The sequence below is a fragment of the Benincasa hispida genome, chromosome 6 (genome assembly GCF_009727055.1).
Source record: "Benincasa hispida cultivar B227 chromosome 6, ASM972705v1, whole genome shotgun sequence".
Lineage (NCBI taxonomy): Eukaryota > Viridiplantae > Streptophyta > Magnoliopsida > Cucurbitales > Cucurbitaceae > Benincasa > Benincasa hispida.
In genome coordinates this window covers 51,799,313-51,811,084 of record NC_052354.1, presented here as the reverse complement: position 1 = coordinate 51,811,084, position 11,772 = coordinate 51,799,313, and the positions used below count along the sequence as shown (strand labels likewise).

At 28.9% G+C, this 11,772-nt stretch overlaps 1 protein-coding gene across 1 annotated transcript; it reads left to right on the top strand.

Moving 5' to 3' along the window:
* Nucleotides 1–5,311: 5,311 nt before the first annotated feature.
* LOC120080501 (probable E3 ubiquitin-protein ligase RHY1A) lies at nt 5,312–9,189 on the top strand. Its single transcript, XM_039035174.1, has 3 exons — nt 5,312–6,461; nt 6,554–6,669; nt 8,578–9,189. The coding sequence occupies exons 1-3, from the start codon at nt 6,288–6,290 to the stop codon at nt 8,879–8,881; spliced, it is 594 nt and encodes a 197-aa protein (XP_038891102.1). The 5' UTR covers nt 5,312–6,287; the 3' UTR covers nt 8,882–9,189.
* The last annotated feature ends 2,583 nt before the right edge of the window (nt 9,190–11,772 follow it).

Genomic DNA, 11,772 nt, shown 5'->3' with positions numbered 1-11,772 from the left:
TTTAACGATCTTGATCACGAACGATTTCTTGAACAATATCAATCACTACCACGATAGTGACCTCATTATTCTCTAAGATTCCAATAGAGAGTAGATGGTATCCAACTATTGGGAGAGGGAAAGGAGAAAAGAATCTTGGAGAGTAAAGAGGATTCATTTTGTGGCTTAGGAAAATTTTTGCACAATAACACTTGTGTATTGTGTATTGTGTTTGTATCTCCCAAAGGGGCCATAGGGAGATCTTTATATAAAGAAGGGTCAAGCCCTTTTTCTAATCCTTTTCCTATTTTCATTTTCCACAATTAATTAATTAAATCATACTTGTTTAATTAATTATCTCAATTAATTAAATAACACTTATTTAATTTAGTTTGCACATTAATTAAATAACTATTTATACATTAAATCCAGTTTAATGTGTGTATATATATATATATATATAATTATTATAAACATCGTATGTATATGTGCAATACATTTCTATTAATTAATTCTTTGTGAATCTAATTCTCTTGAATTAATTAATTGAATCTTATTCAAATATTACGTTCCAATTCAATTTGAATTATAGATCATATTCATAATCAATTATATATTAATCACATTAATATATGATTTCCTCAAATTAATTTGAACAATTCAAATCATTTCTCTTAAATATCTTCTAGTGAGCTAACAAGAGACTTGGTAGACCTATAGATCAGAAGCTGCAACGATATGAGATTAATTGACTAAACTCATGAACCAAGTTAATTAATAATCGTTAACTATGAGTACACTCCACTAAAGACCCACATCTTCATTTTTCTCACTACAGATATAGTTCTGTGTCCACGGATATAGACCAATAAAAGCAAGCTAATCCTTCACGAGTGTTCATAACACCAACTGGATCAAATTACCAATTTACTCTTGAGTTACCTCTGTATCCTTAAGTACCAGTGCTCTCGGGCCAGTGAAAGGGTAGGACCCATTGTTCAAGTCTCGAAAAGACCACTTAAGGGAACACTCATCTACTTACCCTTAAGGTAGGAAGGAGTGAATTTCATCTTGTATTATTATGTTCCCAACTTCTCACTCGATTTTGTCCCTAAAAGAGTAGGCATATTGGGTCGGCAAACTGGCTACCCTCACCCATACAAGTCAAAGGATAATCCCTTGTGAACATGAGTTCATAATATACTCATAATTAAGACTAAGTTACCAAGGTCATCCTATTGCAATAAGAACCTAACTAATTAACGGTGTTACATCTAGTGGTTACTATTTCACGGTCCAGTCTTATGCAAACTCATTGGATAGGATATCCCACTCTCATGTCAACTACACGAATGTGTTGGTTTATTGCATTTGTATCAAATACAAAGTGGGTCGTATTCACAGTGTTACCAGGATAAGGTACCCAGCCTTATCCTTATACTATAGGCCCTTTAGACTGTATCTTGAACATTGATCCTTGTATGTCTCCACATACAGTGCAAGACTCATAAGGCAGTCTTGGATGTTAGTTTATTGGATTTAGGGTTCTTAAGACAAAAAATAAACAAACAACACAAACAATAACATTTATTGAATTAACATCTATAACTCTTTATCGATAAAGGTCAATTAATAACATTTACTATATGTGAGTTTTAGGGCATAAAACCCAACAACAAGCATGATACATAAAGTAGTACTGTGTTGTTGAAACATATAGAGGAAGTGACTTATTTTGTAGTTTTTTTTACTAATCTTCCTCTCTAATGAAAAATCTCTCCCTCTCTCAAATGGTCTTTCCTTGCCAAAATCGAAGAGTCCACAACTCCTTCGATTCTTATCTTGAGAATATTAAGGAAGACTGAATGGTCGTATTCTTGGAAGGAGCTTCAAGTTCAAGGGAGTTTTCACTGTACGAAGAGTTTGTGATCCGAGAATTCATTCGAAAGGAAAGCATTGAAGATTGTCTTTTAGGGTTAGTGTTCTAATTTTACTATCCCTCTATACAATATGCTTATTTATCATATGTTTATCCTACATCATTCTCTATGTTTTCTCTATTTTCCTTGGTTTCCAAAATAAATTTCGAAAGCACACGCATTCACGTGCTTCCACTAAGGAATTCGATTCCTTCACCCAGAAAGGTCTAAACAACTCTATTATGTCACTCCTTAACCCTTATCATCATGGTTTGGTTCACATAGGGATGACCACAGAAAGGTCTAAACAATCATATTATGCCACTTCTTGATCTTCATCATCATAGTTTGAGGATGGAGGTATTGTAAGATCAATGCATACTCAGATGACTGCATCTCTTAGTGTTATCCATCTACTTGAGCTCAAATTTGTTTGCACGAGGTTCTCGGAGAAACTTATTTCGTAGAGTTGAATTTATGTATGTGTTGATTTGATGCGATATGATTTGATCTCTAGTACTTGATCCTCCGATTCTCTCTCGATTGAACGCATACGCTTGATTTGAGGAAGCGAAGTGCATGATGTTCTTGAAGTCGGAGTCTTAGAAGAATCTTTGTATCTTTAAAAGACTTGTATCTTCAAATAGTGTGCTCCTTCAGGAGCCTGAGAGTTTTTTTATTGTTGGAAAAATTTCTCCCTGAGCTCTCTGAAGTGCAAAATTATCTCTCCCTCAAATGAAGATAACTCCTCCATTTATAGAGTTCTCAGGTATGCTTTGTGAACTTGGGCTTCGTTAGTCCATAGACCCAACTAATTGGAACTTGGGCTTATTTGACATTTGCGTCAAATTAATTACATTCTTAGTCCAAACTTGACTTAGCCCAAATAATAATATTAAATTAGATCAAATTAATTTTATTCAATCCAACGGTCGTCGTGAAAATATGTGGCATCATCAAAATTTGCCAATTTATGTCTTTAGTTTCAATTTCGGATTAACATGGTCTATTAAAAGTTTTTAGAATTTTTTCTAATTTCTTTAGCTCTAAATTTTTTTATTACATTCATTTTCACAAAATTTGAAAACTTTATTTTAAGGTAAATATAAAATTCTAAAAACTTTAATTTTTTTTTTAATAACAATGAAATATTATATTTTTATATATACATTATATATTGATAATGTTTATCGATTGAATAATATAGTGATTTATAGTAAATGAAAATATAGTTTCTTATTATAAAAAAAATAAAGTAAAAATATATCACATGTAATAGAGTAGTTTAAACAAAAAGCTATATTATTATAAGTATTAATTTTTACTTGAAATTTAAATAATACACATGGTTCGATGAACCAAAATTGATAATTTAAAATGGGAGTTTTTTCTCCATAAATTTAATATTTATTTTTAAAAAATTACCATTTTTAGTTATTAAATAAATTAATTATTTGTAAATTAATTAGAATAAGATTATATTCACATCAGCTATAATATATTAATAAGTAAATAGTAACATATTATACGAACATATAAAATGAATCCTAACTACTTTTTAAAATAAATCTATTAAAAATATATTTTATCCAAATTATTAAAAAAATATCTATTTTAAATTAGTGACAAGTAAATATATAATATATTACTACTGGGGTAAAAAGGAATTATTATTGTCTACTTAAATATTTTTATTTTATTTTAAGAAACAAAATGCAGTATATTTTCATACTCTAGCGACTAGGGATGTAATCAAGAATCGAGTTGGATTCACAATCATTCAACATTGAAATTGACTCTTTAAAAAATAAATCTTATATCCACTTTAGATTGTGATATGACCATAAATCAGTCATAAGCAAAAAGTATACGCTATTTTATTGTGTAATCACTTTGATTCAAATAATTATAAGAACAAACAATGTGATTATTGATTTAAATATATGTCAATTATTAGATTGTGATATTTCATACATATGATATAGATTACATTCCATACACAAAAAGATTTACCACTTCGTCGTGTAACACTATAGTTGTAACAAGATAAAATACATGATTATTCATTTAAATACATGTTAATCATTAAATCATGATGTTTCGTATCTATGATCTAGATCAAATTCATAAACAAAAGAAAATGCATCATTTCACTTTTAACCACCTTGACCTGAATAGTTTTAATGAATGAAAAAATAGGAATTATTAAAAAATGTAAGGACAAAATGAGAATGTAAAGATTCTTGTCTCGTATCCCTTTTATATATAGTATCGACTATTGTTATTATTATTATTTGCTCTTACCAGTCAAGCTATCTTCAATTGAAAGTTTTGAAGGTTACCTTATAATCTTCCATGATTTAGAGGAAGTTAAAATTTAGTTCATAAAATTTGGTAGAAGTTTTATTAAATCATATGGACACTATATATATTTATCTATAGGGGTGTTCAAAAAAACCTGATAACCCGGCCTACCCAACCCAAATCGTAAGGGTTGGATTGGGTTAGATTTTATTTTGGGTTAGGTTTGAATAAAAAAAGAAAAAAATAATTTAAAAAAAAAGAAAAAAAAAAGAAGAGAATTTCGGGTCAGGTCTCGGGTTACTCCTTTTTAGAATCGGGTCAACCCGAGACCCGAATATATATATATTAAAAAAATAAAACAAACCTACCCTCGACTCGCTGCCCCTAAAGCCAAACCCTTGTCCCTCAATTCCTTCCCTTCGTTCGATGCTCCGCTCCAGCTTCACGCTCCGACGCTCCTCAATTCCCTCCCCTCGTCCGACGCTCCACTCGCAAGACGCAAATCGCGCCTCCGACTTTCGGTTTTTTGGACACCCGAAGACGCAAATTGCGCCTCACGTCTGACGCTTCAACTTCGATCTCAGGCTTCCGGCTACACATCTCCGACCTCACGTCGATCTGCCGTCCTTCAAAATTAAAAAAAAAAAAAAAAAAATCCGGTGACCCAACCGATCCAACCCAAAATTTTTGGTCTGGATTGGGTTCGGTTGGATTGACCCTTAAAAAATGAATCGATAGGGTTCATTATTAGTCAACCCGAATTTTCGGATTGATCCACAAAATTCCTCCAATCCGATTCATGTACACCTCTATTTATCTATCATAAGATCTAAATTATAACAACTCTAAAATTATATGAACTAAATTATATCGAAATTTGTAATTCAACATAAATAGAAATATAGAACTTTTTAGAATGAAGATAGGAAACCTCTCATTTTTCTAGTCCGAAATTACCTACTTTATGCCATTACGAGCATAAACCAATAATGGAAACAAAAAACAAATACAAATCCATTATAATTATTTTTAGTTTAGTGGGATTAATACTTTTTAGTCATCATCCCCCCGTAAATCTCGAAGGAAGCTTCTTCCCTTCTTCCTCGTTTCTCTCACTACATCCCTTGTTTTTAAGAAAGAGAAAAAAGAGAGAGTGATTGAGGAAATCGTCTCGTTATTGTACGTTTTACTCTCATCACCTTCAATGGCGAGGACCCACTTTTGTCTGTTACCTTCCTCAATCCCCAGCTTCGTTGGCCTTCATACTTTATCCTTATTTTAATTCCGTTCACTCCCATTTCCCCACCTTCCATTTTACTTCAGTTCTCAAGCTTCTTCTTCGTGTTCCTCGTTTCTCTGAGTTTTATTCTTTTGGTTCATTCCCTGTAAATCAGCGATTGCATTGGTTTTCAATTGTAATCCTTAATGGGTCTTGGTTAATTTTGATGAAACGGTGAAACTCGGTTGATTTTGAGTTGAAATTAGTGTGGATTTGAGAATTTTATAGTTGGGTTTCTTCATTTTCTTCTCTTTTTTTGTCATGGGTATTTCTGATTCATTTGTTGAAACTGATAAGCTCCATTGATTCTGAACTAAAATTGGGGTTTTCTGTGTAATTTAATGGATGTTGAGTTGAAATCCTCTTGGGTTTAATCCAGCTAGTTTTCACCATTTCTGAAACGTTGAAACTCGGTTGATTTTGAGATGAAATTAGTGTGGATTTGAGAATTTTGTAGTTGGGTTTCTTCGTTTTCTTCTCGTTTTTTTTCTTCTGATTCATTTGTTGAAATTGATAGGCTCCATTTATTCTGAGTTGAAAATCGGTTATTTCTCTGTAATTTAATGGATTGAGTTAAAATCCTCTTGGATTTAATTCAACTAGTTTTCACCATTTCTATCTCGACTGCCTCTGTTCTTCATCCTCCTCTCTGTTTCTCTGTTCTGATTACTCTGCAGATTTTCAATTCAAATCTTCGTGGGTTTGACTCTGAATTCTGTTTTCACCGTTTTTTCCCCAAATGGGTTTCTAATAAATTTTAATTTACTGATATTTCCGATTTTAATCTAAACCAATTTCGTTGATCGATGGCCGGAATGTTGCCTGGAGTTGAATGTGCACGAAGGCGGCGGTTCCACCAGAGCATAGCCTCATCGGACTCGCCGTCCACGGCGGCGAAATCAGGATCTACAAGAAGACCATCCTTCTGTTTGTACACAAGCAACCGTGATTTTCATTCCACTTCATCATCTTCTTCACAGGTTTATGAATAAAATCTCTTGGAATTTGTTGGGTTTCTGTTTGTTTCCTGGGAAAATCTGATCAATTGCTTTTTTATAATTTTGAAATTAAGCATCGGAGCTCGTCGAATCAAGCTTACCAGAACGAGAAACTTGGTGAAATTGCAAGAGAAGCCAAGGAACGGTTAGATGAGAGGTTGAGAACTCACAGAAAACCAGAAAATTCAAGGTGATTTCTTCGTGAACCACCTTATTTCTTGAGAATTTTTATTCATTGTTCTTTTTTTCCCCCCTTTTGTTGGCTATTCTAAAAAGCAGTTTGTTAATAAAATTCAAGAATTAGGAAATTTTAATAGATTATGGATGCAATTGAAAAGTTTAAAAGATTGATGATGAAATTGAAAATTGACTATAAGATTCGGGACTTCATATATAAACAAAGTTAAAATATTGTTTTAGTTATTGTTCATATTTTATTTTATAAAAAAACTATTCACAGACCTTAGTAAAATTTAATCTTATTTGATAGATGTTGAATAGAAATCTATCTATTAGTACTTTTTTTTTTAATTTTGGAAATAGTTTGACATTTTTTTATAGGTAAAAATTTTCCTTTATTTTATGTACTATCAAATGTTCAAACTAGTCTCTATATTTTTAATAACTATCAAATTTCAAATTAAGTTTAATCGGAATTGATTTAATCATTGTAATAATTTTCATAAAATAAAATACATTTTGTGAATATGTTACCAAAATTTATAATAAAAAATTTAGATAATATATATTTTTTTAGAAAAATCGTCGATAAATTAATAGTAGAGACTAAATTTCAAATTTATTATTTAAAATAGGAAGACTAGAATTGAACATTTAACTATATATAATTTAAAATTGAATAAAATTCAAAATATGAAACTAAAATGATATTTTAACTATAAATACTATTATTAATTATCATTATCATTATTCAATAGGTTGCACAATATTACCACCACCTGAATGAGTTTAGAGTTGTTTTTAAATATAGAAAACTGAATCAAAATATTTATAAAATATAACAAAAATTAGAAAATAATAGATACTGATAGACATCGACATTATTATTGATAGTTCTAAAATTTTACTATATCTTATAAATATTTTCTAAAATTTTATCCTTTGAAATAATTTTTTAATATATTTTGTACTTCTATTTTGTTTTAGTCCTAAAATTTCTAATTTTTTTTTTTTTTTAGTCCTTTCACCATTAAATGAATGCTTTGTTTTATTATTATTATTATTTTTTTTTTACTTTACGCTAGAAAGAACCATTTAATCATTGCATTCATTTTCATTAAATCGTTGACCAATTTTATCAAAAAAAATCATTAAAGATAATTAAATCTAAATATATATATAAAAAAAAAAGGAAAAAGAAACTGAACTATTTTTATGATTAAAAAAAGTAGTAATATTAGTTAATAATAATAATAATAATAATAATCTTAAGAATTAAAAGTTTTAAGCGCTAGCATCAAACTAGTTAATATATATATATATATATATATATGATTCAGACATGCATTTTCAAGTTGATAACTTTTTTCTAAAAAGAAAATGTTTATTTTCTTATAACTTAATTATCATGCCTTTTCATTTTTACTGATTTAAAAATATTTGAATTCTTATCTAAATTTAAAAAATAATAAGTTTTTATAAATTATTTTTCTTTTTTTTTTTTTAATTTTCAAAACGTGGCTTAGTTTTTGAAAACACTACTAAAAAAACAACAAAACAAAGAAATTAATAGATGAGAATGATGTCTATAAACTTAATTTTCTGAAAACAAAATCAAATAGTTATCAAATATAACAAAAATATTAATTTTCTAAAAAAAAATAAAAAAATTCAAATAGTTATCCAACATACCAAAAATTATAAGCGGAGATCATCATTTATGAGATTGTTTTACCAAATGGTAAGAGAGGATCAAATTCGAACTCCTAAAACCATAAAAACAAAGTTGAAACTAAACTACATCCAAACTACTACATAACTGACGTTTGAAACGAAATTTGTAATTTAACCTAAAATCAACGTTAAAATCAAAATCATTTCAATTTGAACCATTTTCTTTTTTTTGGTATAATTGTAGGAGGAAGAGTGAGAATGAAAAAGTAGGGTGGAAGGGATCATCAGAAAAAAATGGTGAGGAAAAAGAGAGAACAAAGGGAAAAGAAGAATCAATAATAATAACAAAGAAAAGGTTCAATTGGGGGAAGCTTATGAAATGGAGAGCCTCAGAGCAAGAAGAGTGCACTGTTTGTCTAGAAAGGTTCAGAGTGGGCGAGCCACTGGTCCATCTTCCATGCGCCCATAAGTTCCACTCCACCTGCTTGGTGCCTTGGCTCCAAGCCAATTCCCATTGCCCTTGCTGCAGGTTCCCTATTCCCTCTTAATAATGAACCCTAACTCTTCTTCTTTGCATTTTTTAGCCCTTTCCCCCCCTTTTGAACTCTTATTTATGTAAACGATAAATTATTTGAAGAGGATAAACAGTGGTTAGCGGGGAGTTTATATTGTTAGTTAGATGTACTAGAGATAAACGTTAAAACGAGAGTAGCTCAAATGATAGCAATAGAGAGGTATGTGATTCGTGGTTCAAATCTCACATGTTGTACTATACGAATGTATTAGAAAAGAAAACCATGTGTTCAAGAATTTAGAGGAGACAAGACAACCACGATGTTACCATCAAATTATATGAGATTAAGTAATCTTGTTTTGCTCTTTTAAGTTCAACTTGTTTGTTATATTATTCAAATTTAGTTTATTATTTACAAATGTAGGTTAGAATACTTTTTCAATATTCATCCTTTAGAGTTTGTTCAATTTAAACCATCAAAACTAATTTTATCAAAATGGCTCAATAATAATTATAATTTTCGCTAGAGAAAATATAATTTATGAATATATTTTCAAAATTTATAATGAAAATATCTAATAGATAATAATTTTTTTTTAAAAAAAAAACAATCAATAGAAAACACTAGTAATAGGGAATAAATTTAAGATTTATTGAAAAATATAGGGATTAAAATTAGACATCTCTTAAAAATATAGATTAAAACAAAGAAACTAAAATAATAATTTAACCTCAAATTTCATTTACTTTGGTTAAAAATTGTTATTAATTATAATGTACATGGACTAAGTGATATTTGTTAAACTTAAAGAATTGGAAAGACAAAGACTAAATTATTGTAAATTATAATTTATGGACTAAATCGTTATTTTCACAAAAATCTAAGAAGAAAAATTATTTTTAACCAATTGACATAATTAGGTGTATTTAATAACTTTCTTGAAAAGTCTATATAAAGGTATCAATTATTATCTTGAAAAAAAAGTGTGTTTTGTTAAAAATAATGATAATAAAGAATAAAGTTATGCAACTATAATGAAATATATATAAAGATTGGAAAAAGGGCATCATCAAAACTGAAATATTTTTTTAAAAAATTAAATATAACTGAATTAAACAGAAAATCAAATCTGGTGTCAATTTTTTTACAAAATGGTTCATATTAAATGGAATCAAATCAGTTTAGTCTGATTCAGATGATCAGCTTTACAGCAATTTAATTCATTTTATATTTATATATAACCCAAAGTACAAACATGTAGATCATTAAGGATCATTATTAGACCACTTCAATAATTTTATGAATTAAAAACAAATAATTATCCCCCCACCCTCACTTCTCATTAAGCTTATAATAACAACAATAACATCAGCAACAATGATAATAAATCTAAAAAAATAATAATAATAAAGAAAATCTTCAATTTTGTGTTTATTAAATTTTGTAGCTCTTTGATTTTTTAGAAATTATATATAGTGTGTTTGAAATAACTTTAGAAATCAATGCTTTTTAAATAAAAAAGAAATTTTCTATAAGCACATTTGGAAAAAGAAACAATAATTTAAAGTAGCAATATACCTCATCAAATGATTTTAGATGATGAAACCTTAATAAATAGCAAATAGTTTAAAGAAGTTGGATTAATTGAAAGAAAACTTTTTAATGAAACAATTGAATGATAACTTTTCCAAAAATTACTTGCATTTAACTCTCGAAATATTGGTAAGAAATAGTAGCACATTTATAAAGCATATAATCACTTTTAAATATAGTACAACCAAACAAAAATTTCATTTAAAATATTGTTGTTTTTAAATATAGAAAATGAGCTAACTTATTTACAAATATAGCAACATGTTACTAACTATTAGTGATAGATAATGATAGACATTTTGATAGAAAGTGACATTTTGTTATATATAAAAAAAATATTTCTAACAATTTTGCCATTTAAAACAATTATTCTTTAAAATAAGAGTTCATTATTATGTGCGTGTATTAAATATAATAATTTAATTATACATGATTATTGTGTATTGGACTGTCTAAAAGAAGAATGGTAAAGGGTCTAAAAGAAGAAGGGTTGACCAGATAAATAGCAAATTTAGAGGTTTCATTTGAAAAAATAGAAATTGTCAAAACTGTCCTCACTTACAAGTAGATAAACGTTCAAAAGTTGAAGTTGGAAAGTTTCAAAATGTTCAAAAAAACTTCAAAATACATTACAACCACCAATGTAGCCAACCAAACGTCCAATCAACACCTACATGATATGCCTACTACATTAGACTAGGCATTCAAGTAAAATAACAAAAATAATTAAAAACCCAACCTACCAACAACTCAAATAAAAAAGGAAAAGAAATTAGGGATTTGTAAATCTTCTTTGGCCGACCACAACGCTTTTCCCTTCACTTTTTTTCGTCAAGCAAACACAACACACACTATCGGCATGAGAAACGAAAATCAGACTTCTCAAGTGACCCCATCACAAAATCAAGGTGAGAATAATCTCTTCCATTGCACCAATCTTTCACCTTGTCATGTACAATCATCTCTAAAACTAGTTTATCCATCTCAGGAACTTCGAAACTGATACTATTGCGATAGGAAGAATGTGCGTTAGCTATATTTAAACCCTTCCATCGATAGTCTCACAAGAAACCTAAACCCTTAGACAATCTTCCTTTTAAATTATTCTATACAATGTTTCACACATTCAAGGTAAAAAGTAAGTGTTGAGTAGAAATCTTTGAATATAATATATAGAGATCTTCATTTTCTTGAAATAATCCAAGATTTAACTAATTGTTTTCTTAAATAAAATAATGCATTTTAAAATAATTCTATTTGTAATCTTTAAGCAAACTAAATAAATCTTTGTTCGACAAATATTTTCCCCTAATTTTTAGGATTTCAAAATA